The sequence below is a fragment of the Sceloporus occidentalis genome, unplaced genomic scaffold, assembly GCF_023333645.1.
Source record: "Sceloporus occidentalis isolate IW3139 unplaced genomic scaffold, rSceOcc1.0.p SCAF_20, whole genome shotgun sequence".
Classification (NCBI taxonomy): Eukaryota; Metazoa; Chordata; class Lepidosauria; order Squamata; family Phrynosomatidae; genus Sceloporus; species Sceloporus occidentalis.
In genome coordinates this window covers 11,910,408-11,933,338 of record NW_028317000.1, presented here as the reverse complement: position 1 = coordinate 11,933,338, position 22,931 = coordinate 11,910,408, and the positions used below count along the sequence as shown (strand labels likewise).

Below are 22,931 nucleotides of genomic sequence, written 5' to 3'. Positions count from 1 at the left end.
GACGTTGCCCATGCCCTTTCTCTGGACTCAGTCTGAGCTTGGCTCGGCTGGCAGTGCCCACAGAAGGTCCCAGGTTCAATTCTTAGGATTAAAAAGGATCAACAGCAGGTGAAGAGACAATACTTTTTCTGCTGGAGAGTTGATGCACAGACACTGCTAGGATAAAGTGTGCAGTGGCTGGACTCTTTTACAAGGCAGCTTGCCGCAGGAACAAGGACTGTGTCCAGGACTCCCAAGCTGGGACCAATTTGGGCACATCGATGGGAAGTGTTACTATAAACACAAACAAAGCCATGTTGCAGTAAAACCAGTTTATGATGGAAAAGAACTACAGCGAGGCATCCAGCCTGCCACAAATCCCAGCTGCTCTTCCCTCCCACGAACCACTGCCAAGAATAAACAGAAGGCAACTGCATTATGAGTTTATTACTTTTGTTGTTGTTTTTTTTAAAAAAAGAAGGCAAGAGAGAGAGAGACAGAGAGAGGGGGAAAAATTACATCCAATGAAAGGGAGAGACCTGGTTGTCACCGTGCCGCAATTGCACAAGGGCAGACCAACAGCTGTCCTGGTGTCTTTCGCACCCACCCCCCAAAGCAGCCATGAACCTCCCCTCTCATAGTAAAAGTATGTTTTCCAAGCACTTTGTTCGCCATGGCCTTCCCTCCATTGCGCATAGCTGCCTACACAGCTCCCAGAGATCAACAACCTAGCGGAGAGCGAAAGCATTTCTACATAGGCATCCCTTCCGCCAATTATGTTTCAACCATCCCTTGAGAAACGCCGGATTAAAAAATAGCCCTTTTTATTCCTTAACCCCTCAATGTGGGACACAGATTGGATCAGGGTGGGGTACGCATCCCCCTCCCCTCGACAGTGCATTAAAAGATCTCCCAAAAAAGTTCAATTCCCTTCCCGTCTCTTTCGGCACAGGTGCGCTCGGCATGTGTTCGTGTGTGTACATACATGTGCATATGTGCGACAGGGACTGTCCAATGTTTCACACACACACACACCCCTTCCGTCCCAGAGTCCTTTTCCAGGTTCCAAACTGAGAAATCATAGAATATTACCATTAGTAAATTAAAAAAATTAGTTTAAAAAAATAAAATATTTCTTCCTTTTAAAAAAAACAAAGCAAAAAAAAAGCGAAGTGCTTTTTAGTGTGGTTTCTTTTCCTTCCGTCGGCTCTGCCGCATCCCAATTGGAGGGGAGAGGGAGAGATCTGGAAGATGCTCTCCTCTCTTCTCCACCCCTCATACTCCAGTGCTTGCTCCCACTTCCAAATCTCACAGGACCGTGAGTTCTTCTTCGGCAGGAGGAGGGCTAAGGCTGGATCCGGTAGTTGGGTATCCGTTGCTGACCCCGCCATCGAGTTCCTCTTGCAGGTAGCGGCCAATCTCTTGACGCAAAGCAAGGGCCTCCAGGTTGCACTCTTCTTCTAGCTGAGCTGTCAACTGAGGAGCAGGAGTTGGGGAAAAGAAACAAGGATTACAAACAGGAACTAGACCCAGAGCTCTAATCTCTCGTGTGAGCAAAATTATGCTCCAAATTCTGCAACATAGACTCCAACCATACATGGAGAGAGAAATCCCAGAGGTTCAAGTGGGGTTCCGGAAAGGAAGAGGTACTAGGGATCACATTGCAAACATACAATGGCTAATGGAGCCCAACCAAGGAACTCCAAAGAAAATCAGCCTGTGTTTTATAGACTATAGCAAAGCTGTTGACTGCATAGATCATGAAAGGCTATGGAACGCCCTTAAATACATGGGAGTGCCACCACATCTGGGCCTGATTCCCACTACTTTTTAAACCAGATTGCAAATCGGTTTGAACTGGTTCAAGTGACCCTGGTTCCCACTTGAATCGATTTGCTGAAGTGATTCGGGGGGGAGGGGCACGCGCTAGATCCATTTAAGCCACGTCTTCTTCACGCTGATGTTTTCCATGTCTTTTTTGATAAATCGATTCCGCACAAGTGTGAACCAGATGCGGATTGGAATCGATTTAAATCTGGAGCAAGTCCATTTTGAATCGATTCATTTGTCAATGTGAACCACAAGTGGGTTATTTTACAGGGAAAATGCAATAAGGACAAATGTAGTGGGAACTACACTCCGCTGTCGAATCAATCCATCGATTTGGATCGCAAATCGATTTATTTGTAAGTGGGAATGGGAGGCCCTGATAGTCCTGATGAGAAATTTGCACTCAGGACAAGAGGCTACTCTCAGGACAGAAGACAGAGAAAGAGAATGGTTCCCAATTGGCAAAGGGGTCAGGCAAGGCTGCATCTTATCACCGTATCTGTCAACTTATATGCAGAACATATTATAAGGAAAGCAGGATTGGACATACAAGGAGGAGGAGTGAAAATAGGAAGAAGGAATACCAACAATCTAAGATATGCAGATGACACCATAGTACTAGCAGAAAACCTCCCAGACCTGGAACAACTACTAAGGAAAAGATCACGGAAGACAGTGCAAAAGCAGGCTTACTGTTGAACATAAAGAAAACAAAAATAATGACACTGGAGAAGCTACACAAATTGAACCTAGACTATGAGGAAACAGAAATAGTAAGAGTTCTCAAACACTGATCAGAGCAGGGACTGCAATAAGAAATCATAAAAAGACTAAGAATGGGGAGGGCAGCTATGGAAGAATTAGAAAAGATCCTAAAATGCAAAGATATACAATGAGCATGAACGTTAGAATCGTACAAGCCATAGTTTACCCTATTACCATGTATGGATGAGAGAGCTGGATGGTGAAGAAAGGGGATAGGAAGAATTCTTTTGAGATGTGGTGCTGCAGAAGAGTGCTCCGGATGTCATGGATGGACAAAAAGACAAATAAATGGGTCCCAGAAGAAGATCAAGCCAAAAATCTCCCTGGAAGCCAAGATGGCTAAACTGAGGCTGTTGTACTTCGGACACATCATGAGAAGGAACGAGTTGTTGGAAAAAACAATAATGCTAGGAAAGGTGGAGGGAGGTAGACGGGGAATCAACCCAAGGGTGGTTAACAACAACAAAAACACACCGGAAGCCAAAAGGCTCAGACCTAAAGCAAGAAGCATTTCAAATATTTTTAAGTTGAACGTGCAGAGATCAATGCAAAAACATGGATTCCACACATTTCACGTAACTGGTTTGCACATAGGCACGGGAAAACATTTTGTTCTATGCAAGATTTTTAAAATGAATTGATACGGTTCATTCTTTATGGCAGACTGAATGAATGAATGAACACGCATTGGGTTTCCTGTCATTGGGAAGAGGATGTGAACAGCTGGCTTCTTTTATGAATTATATGCAAGGAAATGTAAATGGCTAAAAAAGTGTGGATATGCAAGATATGCACAAGCATGCTTTAGTCAATGGGGGAAACGTTTAGAAATACACGCATTATGAAAGGGAAAAGAAGGACATTGCAAAAGGCACATTTCATCATATGTGTAGATTTCCACACATGGCGAGGTTGTCCTGAACACAAGGTGACCAGATGTCATAACGGCAAAGGAGGACAAGGCACCGCAAAGTGTAGGCTATTCAAGGAAAATGGAGGACACTCATAAAATATTAATTCGTGCTTCTTAGTCATGCCCAAAATGGAGACAATTTTGGAATTTCTTCTGGACAGAAGGTTGAAATGTATGATGCATTCTGGAAAAGGAGGACATCTGGTCGTCCTACTTGCACAGAAGTCTGGGACTGGAATGAGTCAAGAATGTTGTGCGATTCTGAGAAATGCAACAAAACAGGTGGCATTTTGCACCCCAATACAGAGGTGGCAGTGATGGTTGGACTCCACTTGGCACATGAACCATTCCAAATTTATGGAGTGTTCCCTCCACTATTTGTATTAACTTTGAAATTTAGAGACCCTTAGACCAGAGTTCAACATTTTTTGGATTCTAGAAGACTATAAAAGCAACAATCAGCAAGCAAGCAAGTTGTCTACACCACCAAAATAAATCTTCTGCAACTCCTCCTGAAACCTGGCTACCAGTGCTTTGAGGCCAAGCCCTGAAGGAGAAAAACTTGCTGGCACCTGCTGGCACTGCCATAAACCCTTTCCACTCTGGTCAGCAGGTGGCAAATGTTTTACGATCGTTGTAAGAAGTGCAGCTGTGCGACACAATTTCTCAATGGCCTTTAGACAGCAGGTTGCATGGACATAACACTCCAGAACAACCCGAAGGTGAGGTGCCTTGAGCGACAGCAAATGCAGTCGGTTGTTAGGGGTCTCCTTCTTTCTCATTTTGCTTGTTAATAAATGATTAATTGTAAGTAAGGGGGAAAGCAGAGGAAAAGAGAAAGGAGATGAATCTAACCAATGCTCTGCAAAACATACATGGAGCAGCAAGAAATTGTGGCCATGGAATGATTGCAAATACTTTGTTTTTATAACCTTGGATTGTGTGTGCCTTTCTGTAGCCTTTTTTGCACAAGGAGTACTAGAAGAACATGCAAGATCCAATCACACTAACCATCAGTCTGGGCAACTGCCAGCACAGGGCATGAGAAAACCACAGCTTCTACCATTCGGTATTTGGAAAATGGAGAAGCTCTGGCTCTCCAGATGTTTTGGCTCCAACATGGCCAGAAATACAGAACCGGGGGAGCTGCAGTTCAAAACATCTCCAAAGCCATAGGCTCATCGCTCTTTGTGATCCTTGCGCTGTCACTCCCAGGCTCCACTGTGCTTAGCAACACAACAGCCATCTTTAAATATCAGGTAGAAAGAAGATGGAGCCAGATTGTTCTCTGCTGCTCCCAAGGCTAGAAAACAAACCACTGGTCTCAGTTTATGGTACGAATCTCTACTGTAAGATGCTGAACAGTGGAATGGACAGTCTTGGACAGTGGTTAAGACTGTCTTTCAATCAGTGTTTCCCAAACTCTGGCCTTCCAGGTGTTTTGGACTTCAGTTCCCAGAAGCCTCAACCATCTTGGTCAATAGTCTGGGATTTGGTCAATAGTCCAAAACACCTGGAAGGCCAGAGTTTGGGAATCACTGCTCTAAACTAAAATCAAAACCAAGATGGATTTAATGTGAAGCCAAAGGATTTCATGAAGGTCATCCACAGTTTATTGTGGGTTCTTCAGGCTATGTGACCATGTTCTAGAAGAGTTTATTCCTGATGTTTCACCAGCATCTGTGGCTGGGATCTTCAGAAAATGGATTTAAATTGCTGAATGCTAAGAAGAATGTATTCACTGCAAAGAACTGTTTTTGTTCAGCAAAAGCTCATACTGCCAACTTCTTTCAGTGTGTCTCAAACGTACCACAAGATCTCTCTACAGACAAACACAGCTATATCTTTGAAGAAAAAAGAATCCACCTAAACATTAGGAAGAACCTCTTTACAGTAGGAAGCGTGAAATAGTTTGCCACAGAAGGTGGTGGACTCTCCTTTAGAGATTTTGAAACAGAGGTTGGATGGGCATCTTTCAGGAGTGCTTGAGTGGTTTGCTCCTGCATGACTTAAGGGGGTTGGATAAGATGAACCTTGGGGTCCTTACCAATTTTAGGATGCTATGATTCTAAGATGCTCCCAGAAGCTTTTATGGCACTTACCCGCGGCTCTTCTTCCTCAATCATTTGCAGTATCCCCTGGTGCCCTGCCAATAGCTTCTCCTGGCGCCGTTTCTGAGCCTCTTCAAGCTTTAAGACAGAGAGAAGGAGAGGGAGAACTAAACACAGGGACAGGCAAACTGTGCCCTTCCAGATGTTGTATACAAAGCCCATCGTCCCTCATTATTGGTTTTGGGAGCTACTAGCACTGAAAGGTGTTGCAGTCATTTTTTAGAAAAAAGATTTGGAGTGGGCCCTTGATGGGGTTTGGTTCCAGGATCCTCCATGGATATCAAAATCCATGGATGCTCAAGTCCCATTAAATACGATGGCATAATAAAATGGTGTCCCTTATATGAAATGGCAAGATCAAGGTTTGCTTTTTGGAATTTGTGTGTGTGTGTGTGTGTGTGTGTGTGTGTGTATTATTTGCATGCCATGGATGTTTCAATCCACTGATATAGAGGACTGACTGTATTAGAGATACCTTTGTTCCTCATCTGGGCTCCATTCACACTACACAAATCCAGTGCTATATTACACTTCAACTACCATGGCAACATCCTATGGAATCATGGGGTCTGGAGTCAGATGTGACATGGAATTTGAATTCCTCTCCTTAAACTGCCAAACACAGGATCCCATGGGATATTTCCATGACATTTGAAGTGGAATACCAAGCGATTCAAAAATGGTGCAAAAGCAAAGCTGTTCTTACTCTGTTTTGCTCCAATCCTTTTTAATCACCCTGTACAGCCGGCCCTCCATCTCTAAAGATTCAACTACCCATGACTTGAAAATGTTTTTAAATATATATAAATTCCAAAAACCAAACCTTGATTCTTCCATTTTAGATAAGGGATACCATTTTATTATGCCACTGTATTTAATTTGACCACAGATTTTGGTATCCACAGGGGAGGTCCTGGAACCAAACCCCAGCCGATACTAAGAGACCACTGTATAATGCAGAGATATAAGATAATATGTAATCTTTAAGAACTGTTATTTGTGTCCTATAGTAATAATGGTAATAATGGCTTGATTCAGGGGTTTTTCCTCTTAAATTGATACAGAGAGTGGCATTATATTGACTATGAAATACACTTTGTTTTTGTTATTGTGATAAAAAGTGGAATATATTGCTGTATTTGTGCAATGTGAATGGAGGTGAAGAACAGGATCACGTATTTCCATTTATCTGCACCTCACAGTCCTTACTTTCTATGCTATGCTTTCTTATAATATCAACTCACTCTGAAGTAAGGAGTCATTCACCAAGGCAAGAGTGAAGAGCTAACTGCTATTCTCACATACAAACCTGGGTAAAGTTAAAATTAAAGGAATATATCTTAGAGGAGTGGGACTTGAAATAAAATCCTAAAGTGCGGGGTGCTCCCTTTGATCCCGCCAATTTCCCCTTTTCTTTCTCCTCAAATTCAATCAACAGACCCAGACCTGGGCTGCATCTGCACTGCAGAAATAATCCAGTTTGACACTACTTTAAGTTCCATGGCTCATTGCGATGGAATTCTGCAAACTGTAATTTTGTGAGACATTTAAGCCTTCTCTGTCAGAGAGCTCTGGTGCCACAACAAACTACAAATCCCAGTATCCCACAGCATTCAACCATGGCATTTAAAGTGGTGTCACACTGAATTATTTCTGCAAGGTGGGTGCAGGTCCTCAATTCCCAATCCTTTAGCAGGTTTTCTTGCATGGCAGGGAATCAGATTTCGTGACCCTCGAGGTCTCTCCCAATTCTATGATTTTCTTTTGCTTTCTTTCTTGTACTTTTGCAAAGGCTGAGCCAGAGCCTGCTGATGCCACACTTTTTGTGAGCGCATGATGGCATTTTGGTTAAGAAAAATAAGATTTGCATGTGGATAATGGACATTGCTTTCAGAATATGTGACACTCACCCTTCGGATGGAGTTAACCGATTCAGTGATGTGCCGCCTGTTTATCTCAGTCAGCTCCCTGCAAAGTGAAAAAAAGTCTTTCCAAGTAAGCAGAAAGCCTCTTATTTCTGCCTCCCGCCCACAACCCAGTACAGGGGACTCTGGCTATAGAATGGTGGGTATTTCACACTCAAGACGCAGCCCAGAATGTGTCTGTACAGCTTGGCCCAGCTATCTCAGTCCATTTCCCCAGGTTGACTCTCTCTCAACCAGCTTTTGGGGTGAACTGGGACTTGTTCTCCTCTCCATTCCTAGGATGCTAAATAAATAAAAAGCTAAAGACAATCGTATAAATTTAAGCTCCTTACTCATGCTCAAAATGGAGGATATTTAGGAATTCCTCCTGGACAGAAGGTTGAAGTGTACGGCATGTCCTGGAAAAGGAGGACGCCTGGTCATCCAGCAACCAGCGTGTGACACGATGCCATTTCCAATTTTCATTTTTGCCATTTTCAGTCATTTTGGAGGGGAGTTGAGAAGGATGTGGAGGAGCAAAACTGCTGCATTTGGCGGCAGATTTGGCGCATTTATCATTTGAAGCCCAAAAATTAAAAAATGAAAATAGTGATGGGCACTGATGGCTTGTGGAGGAGTCCTAGGCAAAGAGCCACCAAAAAAGGCCCAGGGAGGCAAGCAGCCCATTGACTGCACTCTCCAAACCTGTTTTAGAACATGGGTGGACACTGCGTGGATCTTTAGATATTGTTGGACTCCAGCTCCCAGCAGCCTTAGCCATCAGAGTCTATGATGAGCAATGTTGGGAGCTGCAACAACAGGAGGCCAGAGGCGTCCACCTCTGCCTTAGGATAATGGTTCTAGAGTTATGTACTGATCTTGTTGCCAAGATGAATAATGCCTTCTTGTTGCTCCTTCTCCATAAGTTTCCGACTTATGGCGACCTTAAGGCGAACCTATCACAGGGTTTTCTTGGCAAGATTTGTTCAGAGTAGGTTTGCCATTGCCATCCTTCTAGGCTGAGAGAGGTCAGTTTCCATAGCCAAGGCGGGATTTGAACCATGGTCTCCTAGTGTCCTAGCTCAATGCTCAAACCATTACTTGCTCCCAAAGCACATTCTTTCTGGTTCATATGGTGTCTATAAACCCCACCATGTACCTCTGTGAATCTGGTTGCTGCTTTTTTCACTTTTGCTTTAAAAAACCCAAACCCTGTTTTGCTTTAATCTCAAGGTTTTCCGGTGGGTGTATGTGTATTTCTGAGCTACATTCATTTTATTGGAAAAAGCAGCCTAAAAAGGTTTAGAGAAATAAATCTAGCCGTTGCCTGGACTCTACTCACACATCCTTTTTGTTCCTCTCCCGGGATTTGGCTTCGGTGATGCTGTTGTGCCGCTTCCGATCCAAGATTTTCTGAAGTTCTTTCTTCTCTCTAAGGAGAGATGGAGAAAGAGGTTGGGACTCAGTGGCAGAGGATACATGTCCAGCATACCAAAGGTCTTGGGCTCAATTCCCAGCATTTTCAGCTAGGCATGAGGAAGATGCCATGCTGCCAGTCAGTGCAAACCAGGGATCGGCAACCAGCAAAAGTCCCAGCATTGACCCCCAATTCCTCCTCCAACCTTCCCCCCCCCCCAGACCATTTCCACCAAAGATTATCAGGATAAAAACAGTGGAGCCATTAAATGCCTAGTTGTGCCCATGAAATGTTCATGGAAACGTGCACCGCACCCATTTGCAAATCTGAACAAAATTTAGCATGTGTAGGTCCAAGGATGGCATCGGTGGGTTGCATGTAATCTGTGAATCACACAATTCCTGGAGTAGACAATACTGAGTTGGGTGGATCAAGAGTTAGTGGTGGCAACTACCTGAGAAAGCCAGCATGGCATCATGGTTTGAGCGTTGGACTACCCAGGGTTTGATTCCCTGCTTGGCCATGAAACCCATTGGGTGATCTTGAACAAGTTACATACTTTCAGTAGGGAAGGCAATGGCAAACCTTCTCTGAGCAAATCTTGCCAAGAAAACCCCATGACAGGGTTGCCTTAGCGTCGTCATAAGTTGGAAATGACTTGAAGGTGCACAACAACAGCTACCTGTAAGGGCCAACTCAAAATGTTTTGCTGCATTTGGTTCATGTTCTTATTGCTGTTGCTGTGTGCTTTGAAGTAGTTGCTGAATTATGGCAGCCCTAAGGTGACACTATCATGGGGTTTTCTTGGCAGAAGCTGTCCAAATGGGATTTACCTTTGCCTTCCTCTGAGGCTGAGAGAGTGCAATGTGCCCAAGATCCCCCTCTGGCTGAACAGGGATTCAAACCCTGATCTCCAGAGTAATAGTCCAACACTCAAATTGATATACCCCACTGGCTCTGCCTTGGGCACAGAACAAAATACTGCCTGCACCCCTATGCTCTGATTCCATGTCCTAAAGCACACCAAACCAATGGTTACATCTGATTTCAGTGCTAGTTGCCTTTATTGAATGTGGGAGCAGCAGGTTAACTTACTGGGCAGAAGATAAGTGGCACATATATAATTCTGCTTTCCAACACTTCACTACCAAGTCATACCCTTCTGGATCTGTCATCACACCTTTCCCTCTGCCCTATAGCTGATGCCAAGCTGCTAAATGGCCTGGGGAAAGGGTTTGAGAGCAACCAGGACTGCTTCCCTTCTTCAACGAAGTCTTCCAGGGAGAAAGGAAAGATGAATGTTGGGTATGCTTTGAGAGTTCCTGTATGGTAGGGGGTTGGACTGGATGGCCTTTGTGGTCTCTTCCAACTCTGTGATTCTATGAATAAGTGCTATCCACTTTCTCCACCTCTCTCTAGGGAAATGGAGTGGGGATGCTAGGCAGGACCCAACACCACTTCTTCCCTTCCCCATTTATGGCCAGTTAATAGCCACTGCTGCCTTGAGTCCCTATATTGGGAGAAAGGCGGGATGTAAGAAAATAATAATAACAACAACAACAACAATAATAATAATCATTGCTATTAAGTGTTTTGGTGAATTGCTTTGGTGGAAAGAGTGTTATAAATCGATTAAGATGATGACTGCAATGTTTGCTGGGGCTTGGCAGCTTCCGGGCAGGAGGTTTGGGGCAGAATGAATACATCCCTAGCAGGATCCCATCCTGTTCCAGCATAAGGGAGAACCCACTCCTTTTCCTCCTCTTCCCCCACATGACAATACTCACTTCTCATTTGTCTCTTTCAGCTTCTTCAGCTGGGCAGCCTGGCAGTCGCGGGCAATCTCTCTCAAACGCTGCTGGGCCTGAGGGGAAGGCGAGATAAATTAGAATAGAAATGAGATATCCTTCAAAAGTAGGACGCAGAAAAGAGATTTGCTGGATTCTCATTCCTCTGTAGCGATACCCATGGTGCAGTTCCTGAGATGGGGAATGACAGATTCCATTTTGCTTTGAATGTCTCGGTGTTTGCAAGGTGTGCAATTTTGCGGGGGGAAAGGGACGCATGTAACACAATGCATACTTACAAAATGGACATTGGCATACTTGATGCAATGTAAAATGCTTACAAATCCCTGCAGAAAAACGTGTGTTTTGGGAGGGAAAGGGGTTATATTGCACAGAAACACACACACAAAAATGTGTATGTATGACAGACGTGAGGAGAGGAAAGTCTTGCTCTCCGGAACAGAAGCAGGACAGAATGAGACTGCTAGGGGCAAACGGAGAAACTGAATGAGAACGAGACTGACAGGTTTACCCATCCTTACGCAAAAACATGACCTGTGTGTGGGGACACAAAGTCAGCATATACCTGTTGGCTTAAAATTAAATAAATAAGGGGGGGGGGGGAAAGAATTCCATATAAAAACACATAAAGCAGACACATAGAGCTGCCTTGGCTGAATATTATTCTGCCCCTGTTGACCAGGGAGTTTTCTGGGGCACTGAATTTCCACCCCAGATGACTATAATTCCTCCTGTCTTGGATTCCTATCAAAACCTATTTCACAAAAATAGAAATCTGTTTAGATCCTCCCAGAAGACAGAGTGAGGAAAAGCTGCTCACTTCATTAAAGGAACCCCCAAATTCCTTTACTCATGTATAAGTCTAGAAATCTTAGTCAAATCATTGACCCCACCAAAAAACGGAGTCGACTTATCCACAGGTCAAGCTAAATATTGTACTTTAACTCTTATTTTTTAAAAAAGGGAACAGCGTGTTCTTCTTGTACTGATGTTTTTGCTAATTTATTTTAAATCGGCATTGGTTTTTAAGATTGTGAAGCCACGACATTGTCCCAACATTGGGGGAAAGGTGGGATATATAAATGGATAAAGTAATTTTAAAAAGAGAACCTTTCTTCGTTATCTTTCTACTTGCAAATTCAAGAAGAAGGGGGGAAATCATTCCTACCAATTTAGAGACACTGGCCATGGATTGTGACATGGCACTTGTGTACATACACTTTCCTACCCAAGAACTGTAAAATGTCCCCTTTGGAAGGGACCCCCAGCCCCTTAGGACACCTGGTGCAGGTGCTCTCGCTTGCAGTCCCTTTCTAGTTGGTGCTGAGCCTCCCGCAGCTGCAACAGCCCCTGCATTTGCCACTCTTGCAGGTCCAGCTTCCGGCGCGTCCCGTCTTGCTCTTGTCCTTGCCTCATGGCTTCCAGCGAACTCTGAGACCTACGGAAAAGGAAAGTCAAAAAGGAGGAGTCATTGAGACATGCAAAGGATGTGTGTGGGAAGGCCAGAGAGCAGCAACGCATGCTCCAGTGGAGAGGCAACTATGGTGCAACATCAGAAGGGTTTAGAGCTCATGACATAAAATACGGAGCCAGATTTCCAATCCCTTCTTCCCAAATTTATTTATTTATTTATTTATTTATTTATTTATTTATTTTATTAATTCAAATATGGTTAGCACTCTGTATCCACGGATTCTTTATCTGCAGGTTCAAGCACCTTGAAAATATTTCAAAACAAAGTATAAATTCCAAAATAGCAAACCTCGATTTTGCCATTTTACATAAGGGACACCATTTTGCTATGCCATTGTATTCAATGGGACTTGAGCATCCACGGGTTTTGGTATCCATGGGGATCCTGGAACCAAACCCCAGCAGAGAAGAAGGACCCACTGTATTTATATCTCGCCCTTTATCCGAAGTTCTCAGACCTTTTGGACAATATCTCCCATCATTCTGAACTAAGCCAACCCATGATTGTGCTAGCTGGGGATGATTGAAGCTGCACACCAAGATGCACAAAACTCTTCCCAACAGAGACAGGAGAGTATCTTCAGCTGGAGTGCATGCACATGTGAATGTGTTGTGTCTTTCTGCATGGCAGGGGTTCAGACTGGATGACCACTGAGGTCTCTCCCAGTTCTATGATTCTATGAGCCAGATCCTCACCCTTCTCGGCTACGAAGCCGGCTCCTTTCTGCCAGGGCAAACTGGGCATTCTGCTTCTTGTTGAGGCTGCAGATCTTCTTCATATGTTTCCTCCGGAGCTCCTTCAGTTCCCGGTATTGCTTCTTCAGCAGTTTCACAAAGGCTTTCTGCTGCCGCAGCTCCTCAACAGACTGAGGGGAGATCTCTGGCAAAAGAAGAGGGGCACAAAAGTTTAGAGGGTGGCAAAAGCCCTGCTCCCCAAATGGGAAGAAACGAAATAAAGAAAGAAAGTGCAGGCAAAAAGAGAGGGCCAGAAAGATTTTCCAAACAGCTTCCTCCCATAAGATCATAAGGACTAGGAACTTAATTAGACCAGAGCATTGGAATCTCACTTTTTTTAAGACTACAAGTCCCATAATGCCTTACACAGCATGGCTGATTGAAGGATTCTGGGAGCTATAGTCCAACATTTAGTTTAGAATAAAGCAAGACCAATGCAACCCAGAAAATGGACACTAGTACAACAAAAAGCACAGACCCTTAGAGCACAATATTCATGCTTCCAGTATGCCATCGCATAGAGTCAAACACAGCCCTGATCATGCTGGCTGCATCCGCACAGCAGAAACAATCCAGTTCGACACCACTTTAACTGCCATGGCTCAGAGCTATGGAACTGTGGGAACTGTAGTTTTGTGAGGCATTTAGCTATCTCTGTCTCAAAGCTCTGGTGCCACAACAAACAACAGTTCCCAGGATTCCACAGCATGGAGCCATTGCAATTAAAGTGGTGTCAAATGGTTATTTCTGCAGTGCAGATGCAGCTCTTTATCTCCATGACCTTCAGTTCAGCTCTAAATGAACCTTTTCCGCATTGCTTTATGGTGCTGATACAAAATTGTCCATCTTACCTGCCAAGATGCTGGCAATGAGGTCGTCCCTCTGCACTACAGATTGGAGAGAAGGAGGAAAACAACAAGAGAAAAATAACCAGAATTAAATGGGGAGAAAAGGGACATCATGCCATCTCTTTAAAAGTTTGTGCTTAAAACAGGAGTCCAGGGAAAAATAGAGCACAGAGCATGGAAAGGTTACTCTCTTAGACTACACTTTCCAGCTAGCATGACCACAGCTGGCCCTACTGGTGGGAGATTCTGGAGCACAAGAAAGTAGAATCATAGAGCTGGAAGAGACCTCAAGGGCCATCTAGTCTAACCCCAATCAAAGCACCCCTAACAGATGGCCTTTCAGCTTCTGTTTAAAGACCTCCAAGAAGGAGACTTCACCACTCTCCAAGGGAGTGTTCCTCTGTCCAACAGCTCTTACTGTCAGCATGTTTTTCCTAATGTTGACGTGGAATCTATTTTCTTGTAGCCTGCATCCATTGCTCCAGGTCCTATGCTCTGGAGCAGCAGAAAACAAGCTTGCTCCATCTTCAATGTTAGCTCCCCTCAAATATTTAAACAGGGCGATCATATCACCTTTTAAACCTCTCTTCTCCAGGCTAAACATACCCAGTTCCCTAAGTCGCTCCTCATAAGGCATGGTTCCCAGTAACTCCTCCAAAGTTTTGTTTATGAGACTATTCAAGCAAGGGACAGGCAAAGTGCTGTGGTTCCAGGTAGTGGTGTCACTAGCTAGTGTGTCACCCAGTGCAGAGGGTGTCACCCAGGAAGGGTGCATGTCCATCCCCTCCTTCTGCTCCATCCTTGGGCTTCTTCCCCAGGGAGAAAGTCCAGTGATGGAGCAACTAGGAAGGGTGCATGTTCACCCCTCTTGCACCAAAGGGGGCAGAGAATCCAACCAAGTGTTACCTCTCTTATGGGGTGTCACCCAGTGCGGCCTGCACACCCCCCCCCCAGTGATGCCACTGGTTCTAGGCCAGGTGGTGAACTATGCATTCCCAGTCTGGCTTCCCCATTTGTATTTACCTTGACTAGGGACCACGCTGGGGCTCCGTGTCGGTGAAAGCAGGGTAGGCGATGGCCTGTGGGCCTCTTCAGTGGGGCCAGTGGTTGCGTTGGAGGAGCTTCTCGACAGCGACTCCCGTGGCTTCTCTGCATTCTCCCGCTGGCATGATTGGACAGGGATTAATGGAGAAAGGCAGTCAGAGAGATGCCAACTCACCACCTCCCAGCACTCTCCCTCTGTTATTGCTACTTCTATCTCTCTCTGCCCTACCCACAACTCTCCCATACCCTCTTTATATGCCAAAGCAGCCCTCACCTCACTCTCGCCTATCAGAGCTGCAAGCTGTTTGGCCCGCTGGTCCATGAGGTTGACATGTCTGATGGGGTTGATCAATGCTTCTGCATAATCTGAAAGAGGATGAAAACCATGCATAAACCGTAATGCGCAAAGTAGTTCATTTTCCTTCAGTGTGTGAACAGTATAGTGCAGTGTTTCTCACTATCTGGTCTTCCAGTTATTTTGGACCTCAACTCCCACAGTCCTGCAACTTTTGGAGCCGAAGTCCAAAACATCTGGAGGATGAAATGCTCCTCACTCCAATAACAGACTGCAACCATGAGAGACCCGAATTCAAATCCTCCTTTCAGGAATCATCCTCACTGTATGCCATTCATCCAGCCACATCTTACAAAGTTATTATGAAGCATCTCTGCTGCCTTGACCTCCGCACAAGAAAATTGGGACAAAATTCAAATGTATACCCAGACTTTCTTCAAATTAAGCTCAAGGTGGAATAAAAAGCATGCATCAGGTCTCCAACATTTACATGAACCTTCCTTACTTAGAAATATATTGGACTACACATTTCATCATTCCAAGTTATTGTTTCTGAATAGCTTCATTTGGCTGTAGTGCTCTCAGCATTAAGTAACATTTGGTATTAGGAATGATGGCTAAAAAAACGAAGCCTAGTGTTTTGGATAAAGCATGCTCTGGAGTGCTGGCTACCAGAGAGCAAGGCATTGAGCTCAGGATATTTCCTCTGCATTATTATTATTAGTATTAGTATTAGTATTATTTATGTATATCCCATCATTCCCCCAATATAGGGACTCGAGGCAGAGAACAGCAAATTTAAAACAATACGATTTAAAAACAGCGCAAAAGCATTAAAATGTATAAACATAAAATTTAAAAAACAATTTTAAAAGTTAAAACAGTTATGCATTAAAATTTAACGTGTGTTTAAAACTCTACACAAGCTTGTAGAAACACCTAGTTGGGATGCCAAACCCTCTTGATCCAGCAAGCTTGGTTTTCTAGCTATGCCATTATTTGATCTGATCCAGTTTCTTAGGCTTTTATGCTACCAGGGATGGGAATCACGCAGCCCTTCCGATGTTATGGGGTTACAACTCCCATCATCCCTAGCCAGTGGATTTAATGTTAATGGGAGTTGCAACCACATGTTCCCACCCTGCTTTACACCTTTCCAGAAAAGCCTCCCCACTATCCTACCCAAGCCGGCAATTACTTTGGTGATCATCTGGGATGTAGTCATAGGCTTCTGTATAGACCAGCAAAGCTGGAAGACACAGTGGCTGGTTGCTCTCACTGCGCAGACAAATGTAGTGGTACCCTGTGGGGAGGGAGGAAAGAAACATATAAAATGCACATCAAGAAGAAAACATTAATGCACCTGGAAAAGATGACATAGGCCAATACACTCGGCCCTCCATATTTGTGGCTTTAATTTTTGCAGATCTGATTATTTGCAGATTTGATTAATACGTTCTCTCTAGGGATCTCTAGGTCCTCCAGAGAAATTCTGCTGGAAGTTGACCACAGAGTTGCACTGGAGGACCTAAAGATTCCTAGAGAAAACACTCTAGGCATTTATAGGTCCTCCAACATGATTCTATGGTCAAATTCTGGCAATTGTTGACCACCAAGTGCTGCTGGAGGACCTAGAGATTCCTAGAGAGGTGTTCTGTCCAGTTACAAAAGTACTGTTTATTTGTGGTTTTTCCAACTTTCATGGGTCCTGTGCCCCTAACCCCAGCAAATATTATTATTATTATTATTATTATTATTATTATTATTATTTATATAGTGCTATAGAGTTACACAGTGTTGTACATATAAACAATAAAATTGATAAAAATGAAACCTGTCAATAGCAAACATTCTACAAAATACATATAAAACAATAGATAATAATACAAGATAGAATTAGATAAAAAAGCAGATTGCAAATTAAAAAGATCAAAGATCAAATCAAATATCACATCTCAAATGTGGAGGACCACTGTATCTTAGATAGGTAAGTGGGATGATCCCAAGATACTATGCTGCATGAGGCACAGAACAACATGATGCTGGCTTTCATTGCATATATAAAAGCTGGCTGGATGGGCATTTGAATCATTTCTCAACATTGATGATGTATCCATGTCTTCCACCATACCCCAAAGCAGCACGTTCTGTTAGAGCACTGATTCCCAAACTCTGGACTTCCAAGTGTTTTGGACTTAGCCCCCAGAATTCCAGACCATTGGCCAAGATGGCCGAGGTTCCGGGGAGCTGAAGTCCAAAACACCTGGAGGATGGGAATCACTGTGTTAGAGGGCTCCTGGCACAAGGCTATCTCCTCCAGCATCTTACTAGCATCCCCTGCTTTGCTTAATGGGAGTGGATGGCAAAGGACCATTGTTCAGGAGCAAAGCCCCTACTTGGCATCAGCAAATAAAAAGATCAGGTATGATGTGATGGGAAAGGATTTTCTCTGTATGAGACCCTTGAGATCCATCAGTCAAAGCACATGATTCTGGGCCAAATGGACAAACAGTCTGACTGGCAGAAGGCTGCTTCCTATGTTTGTTGTTGTGTGCCTTCAAGTCATTTCCAACTTATGGCGACCCTAAGGCAAACTTATCATGGGGTTTCTCTTGGTAAGATTTGTTCAGAGGAGGTTTGTCACTGCCTTCCCCTGAGGCTGAGAGTATGTGACTTGCACAAGGTCACCCAGTGGGTTTCACAGTCTGTCTGGGACTCACACCCAGGTTTCCAGAGTCATAGTCCAACACTCAAACCACTATGGCACAATTCCTATGTAGCTATGTGCTATCCCTCATTTGGCAGATTCTATAGAATGCAGAGGCAGGATGAAAAGATATGGCAAAGAGTAGGGTCCAAAGACCACAAAGAGCCAGTCATGCCTGGTGTTCTTTGCAAAGTAGAAATGTATACAAGATAGGAACTACACTTCCCCTGATAAATCAACTCAGTATATTTGGAAGTGCAGCATTTATCTTGCATGCATTTAACTCTCAAAAGAAACACTCTTTGCACTGCGTGGCCTTATGGCTTCCACTGTTTAATAGTCTCCCCACCCATATCTGCACACATGCAGAGTTAATAAAGTCTGCCCAATGAGGATAACATTTCACCTTTCTTATGAAGCAGCCCAGAGCCCAAGACTAGGAGACCTGTGACCAAGCAGTGGTAGTTCATCTATGGCTGCATCCACACTGCAGAAATAATCCACTTTGACACCACTTTACTCAATGCAATGGAATTCTGGAAACGGTAGTTTTGTGAGACAGTTCGCCATGTCTGTCGGAGAGCTCTGGCGTCACAAAAAAACCTATAAAAACGATGTGGCCCAAATATTCTTCGACAATTTTTCACAGTGGAATAAAGTCCTCCATTCACCCACCTGATGCACTCATGGAAAACACATGCTGGTGTGTCCTTCCATAATGCAATGGTGGAACTCGGTGCAAAACAGAAAACAAATCCACAAAATTGGCGGGACATATTACGACATCCATGCTCACCTGAACGGATAGCAGAAACCGGCAGTATCCGGTGCCCCACAAATTTGCCTCCCTCTTCAAAGACAGCGATGCGCAGTGAGGCAAGTGTTGGAAGCACCACCTGGAGGGACAGAGAGGAGATTGGAAGGGTCAGATTATCAATGGTTCAGCTGGTGCAATTGCTCCAGGGGCCCAGTGCTAAAGGGAAAAGAAAGCTTGTTCTTTTTTCATCTCCAGTCGTTTCTTGAGTATCTTAACAATGTGCATTCGTAAATAATTTTAGCATTATGTGAGTAACTCAATAAAAATGCAAAGGAAAAGGCTGTGAAGTCTTGCAAATGGCTTCATGCACCCATCTATCAGTACAGTGGGCCCGTGTTATCCGCTGGGGTTTGGTTCCAGGGGCCCCCATGGATAACAAAATCCATGAATACTCAAGTCCCATTAAATACAACTGTGTAGTAAAATGGTGCCCCTTATATAAAATGGCAAAATCAAGGTTGGCTTTGGGGAATATATATATATATATATATATATATATATATATATATTAAAGACAGTAGGCTCTTGGTATCTGCTGGGGTTTGGTTCCAGGATCCCCTGCAGATAACAAAATCCATTAAATAGAATGGCACAGTAAAATGGTATCCCTTATATAAAATGGCAAAATCAAGGTTTTCTTTGGGGAGTGTGTTTGTGTGTGTGTGTGTGTGTAGTGAGCCCTTGGTATCCACTGGGGTTTGATTCCTTGGTAACAACCTCTATTTACAGAGTCTCACCTTGTGAAACACAAAAGGCTCTTCATCCCAGACGGGGTTGAACGAATTGCCTTGCGATGGCCGTGTCCGAAATTTTCGCTTGGTGTCCACTGGCAGACCAAACATGTCCACCTCAACGTAGATGCCCACCCGTTTGTCCGACAGGAATTGTCCTGAGATTATCTGGGGATGAAACAACAATCAAGATGGGGCCAAGGTTTTTATTTTAACAGGGCAGAAGCGTTGGTGTTTAGTACCATCTGTTAAAATGCCAATTCCTTTGCTGTCCGTCTACCAATATCTGGCATGCTTGTATGAACAGCAATAGTTTGGTGAATGGTAAGAGTTCATGATGAAATTGTCAGTTGCTAGTATTATTGTATTTTCTAAATTTAATTAAAATCTTTTGACTCACTGTCCAGGATTGCACCCCTAACCATAGGAACTGCTTATACATCTGAGATTGAGAGTAGCTTCAAAATTATTCTGAAACTTTTCATGCTTTTCATGAAGTGTGTTATGATCTATGGACATCTGAGTTATAAGAAATGCTACACCTAGATTCAATTGCTAGTCCCAACCAAAGTAGTCCCCTTAAATTAACGGGATTATGAAACTGTTGATTTACTGTTCAGGAATTTATATAACTCTTGTTTGGATTTACACTTCACTCCTTAAGGTGCTACACAATTTTTGGTTGCAAGAGATCAATATAGCTACCAATCTGGAAATTGGCATCACACTTATAACCACCATTAGGTGCTGGTAAGGTGCTTCTGAAAGTGGAGTCATTGTCCTACCCTTCCTCCCAAAATCCCAAAATCCAAATTTTTCCAAGTTCTGACAACCACACATCAATAATAAGCCTGGCCCCAAAGGTATCCCTCTGGTCCCTCTGTCACTGTCCTGCTCAAACCTTCACTTTGACAGTGTTGGCCACAATCCCATCAATGATATCTTCAGTGAAGGGGTCAAACAGCTTGTCTTGGCGTCGCATGAACTCTGGCTTGAGCAGATATCCACTCCGGCGGTTGTATTCAAAGATGCCCAGGTTTAGTTGCATTGCCAAGTCTGGGTGAAAGGAAACATCAGTGTAAGTGTTGGAAGTTCACACATGATGAAACCTCCGTCCCTCAACGCCATACTCCATTCTGTCTTTGCAGGGGAAAGAAATTCTACTTGCAGAGGCACATGCCTGTGGTTAGGTTCCTCCCATCTTAATTTAAAGGAGCCAAGAAGGTTGGCAGACAAGCTGTACGGTTGGCATACAGCTCTGATTGACTAAATCAAAACACATCCCAACCACCACATCTGACAAACTTTATTTGGGGTTGTAAGTACTTCTATATCTCCACCTCAAAGAGATGGAAGGACTGATTCTCCTTTATGTATATGAAGACTAAGTACACTGTTAGAGAGCAGAAGAGGAGGCGGAAAAAGAGGTTAGTACTCACCAAGTGACTGGAAATTAAGTGCCACCATCTGGCAGCCTGCATTCCAGAAGACCTGAGGCATATAGTTGGAGGAATCCACCCGTGTCCCTTTAGGATATATCCGGCTAAGTTGCTTCTTGTTGTATCTGTGCAAGGGACACTGGTCAAGGCAATAATAGCAGCGATGCAGGCACCACAGCTCCTCCAACAAATCCAGGGACTGCATCTTTTTAGGAAATGAATATCAACACTAACCACTTACTATTGGTAGAATTCAAAGATATAGTAGTTATATTAGTCTGTACAATCAGTACGCAGAGAGATCTTGTAACACATTTGAGACTTAAATGAAAGAAAGAAGTTGGCAGCATGAGCTTTCGTAGACTTCAGTCTATTTCATCAGAGGAATTAGAATGAAGTTCTAGGAAAGCTCATGCTGCCAACTTCTTTATTTCAGTTAGTCTCAAAGGTGCTACAAGATCTCTCTACATCTACTATTGGTACTCCATAAGCCTTCCCATGTTTTCCTACAACTCGCACAAACCCGTCTCATAAATATGACGATGCAGAAAACCTAAAGCTACGGCATTTTGATAGAGGGCCATCAAAGTCTGCTTAAGAACTGCTAATGATGGAAAATCCACTAATCCATAAATAATGAAGAGTATGGAGGCAGTCTCCCCAACTCTTGAACTGCTCATACTACCAGGAACTTCTTTCTAATGTTCAGCTGAAATCCTTTTACTTCTAACATTAACTTGTTGGTTTGGGTCTGATCCAAGGTGCAACAGAGAGCAAAACTGTTCTATTATCTGTGTCAGTGGTTCCCAAACTTTGGTCCTCCAGGTGTTTTAGACTTCATTTCCTAGAAGCCAAAGCCACCTTGGCCAAAACTCAAGAATTCTGGGAGATGAAGTCCAAAACTTTTGGAGTACCAAAGTTTGTAAACCACTGGTATGATAGTCCTTCAGACATTTGAAGATGGTCATCATACCACCTGATAAACATCTCTTTTCCAGGCTAAATATAAATAATTCAAATCCTTCCTCAGAACCCTGTCTTCAGGCTTCTTTGTCTGCAGAAGATGAAATTACTTTTGGAGACTTTTAGGACTTGTTCCAGAGTGTCAGATTTCTCCAGAAACTGCTGAGCTCAAAATTGGTCACAGTACTCCAGGTGGAGACTGATCCGAGTCAAACAGAATGGCACCATCCCTTCTCACAAACGTCTGGAGCTACACAACAACCTCCCCATCTCCATCAGTCCCCATTTTGGATTCTCCATCTTACTAGTCCCAGGAAACAGAAATAACACATACACAAAAAGTGGCACCAGGACCTCAACGCTTATCCCATTCAAGCATTGTAGCACAGGCGCTGCTCAAACCATCCCACCAGCCATGTCCTACCCACCCTCAGCTTCCAGGCTCAACATCAAGGCAGGATACTCCACAAACTCCATGGGACTGTTAGTGAGCTGCTCCAGACCTTTGGTCTCCACAAATGAAGACATCTCATAGGATTTGTTGCGTTCTTGGAAGAAAGAAAATTACAAGCCTTCAGGGTTCCTCATTCAAGGAATGGCCCTCTCCCACTTCAATTCACATGATGGTAGTGCCTCAATCCTTATCCAAGTGGATGAATACAACATGCCTTGGCTGTATCCCAAGGTACCTTTTGACCCCATGGTAATGCCAGTGTTTCTGAGAGTTACGAATGAGACTAGGTTTAACTTGTATTTTCTAAACCTGTAGTGTATTGCCATGCCTCCCCTCCCTGCACTAAAGAAGGCCAACTATTGACCAACAGAGGCATTGGTTAATCCATGGGATTTGCCCACAGAACCCATGGGATTTGCTCCCCAGCCTCACTCACTGCTGGCCACCTCGAAGGACTTGAACTTGACAGGCTCAATGTAGTTCACCAACGTGGACATCTCTTCCGTGGCATTGACCTCACTGCTCGCGGTGCCCTGTCAATTCACAGAAAGCGGGGTGTGAGTTGGGGAGATGACTGGCATTAAGGCAAAAACAGCAAGTATGGTACAGAAGAATTAAACAGAGGAGTCTTTCTCTGAAGATGTCAGCCACAGATGCTGGTGAAACATCAGAAATAAACTCTTCCAGAACATGACCAC

At 43.8% G+C, this 22,931-nt stretch overlaps 1 protein-coding gene across 2 annotated transcripts in view; it reads right to left on the bottom strand.

Annotated features, from left to right (window-relative positions):
* Positions 1 to 407: 407 nt before the first annotated feature.
* The window catches only part of PLCB3 (phospholipase C beta 3), a 68,364-nt gene continuing 45,840 nt past the window's right edge, over positions 408 to 22,931 (bottom strand). The window contains exons 17-33 of one of the 2 annotated variants that reach the window (XM_089483630.1): positions 22,670 to 22,766; positions 22,243 to 22,327; positions 20,817 to 20,941; positions 20,279 to 20,433; positions 19,384 to 19,545; positions 18,626 to 18,725; positions 16,321 to 16,425; positions 15,102 to 15,193; positions 14,807 to 14,945; positions 13,787 to 13,822; positions 12,897 to 13,080; positions 12,009 to 12,165; positions 10,707 to 10,783; positions 8,845 to 8,934; positions 7,509 to 7,566; positions 5,590 to 5,676; positions 408 to 1,455 (exon numbers count right to left, since the gene is read on the bottom strand). In XM_089483630.1, the coding sequence (XP_089339756.1) occupies positions 1,288 to 1,455; positions 5,590 to 5,676; positions 7,509 to 7,566; positions 8,845 to 8,934; positions 10,707 to 10,783; positions 12,009 to 12,165; positions 12,897 to 13,080; positions 13,787 to 13,822; positions 14,807 to 14,945; positions 15,102 to 15,193; positions 16,321 to 16,425; positions 18,626 to 18,725; positions 19,384 to 19,545; positions 20,279 to 20,433; positions 20,817 to 20,941; positions 22,243 to 22,327; positions 22,670 to 22,766 (1,917 nt within the window). In that variant the 3' untranslated portion in view covers positions 408 to 1,287. The remainder of the gene's footprint in view (positions 1,456 to 5,589; positions 5,677 to 7,508; positions 7,567 to 8,844; positions 8,935 to 10,706; positions 10,784 to 12,008; positions 12,166 to 12,896; positions 13,081 to 13,786; positions 13,823 to 14,806; positions 14,946 to 15,101; positions 15,194 to 16,320; positions 16,426 to 18,625; positions 18,726 to 19,383; positions 19,546 to 20,278; positions 20,434 to 20,816; positions 20,942 to 22,242; positions 22,328 to 22,669; positions 22,767 to 22,931) is intronic. The other variant, XM_089483631.1, reaches the window with a different exon arrangement.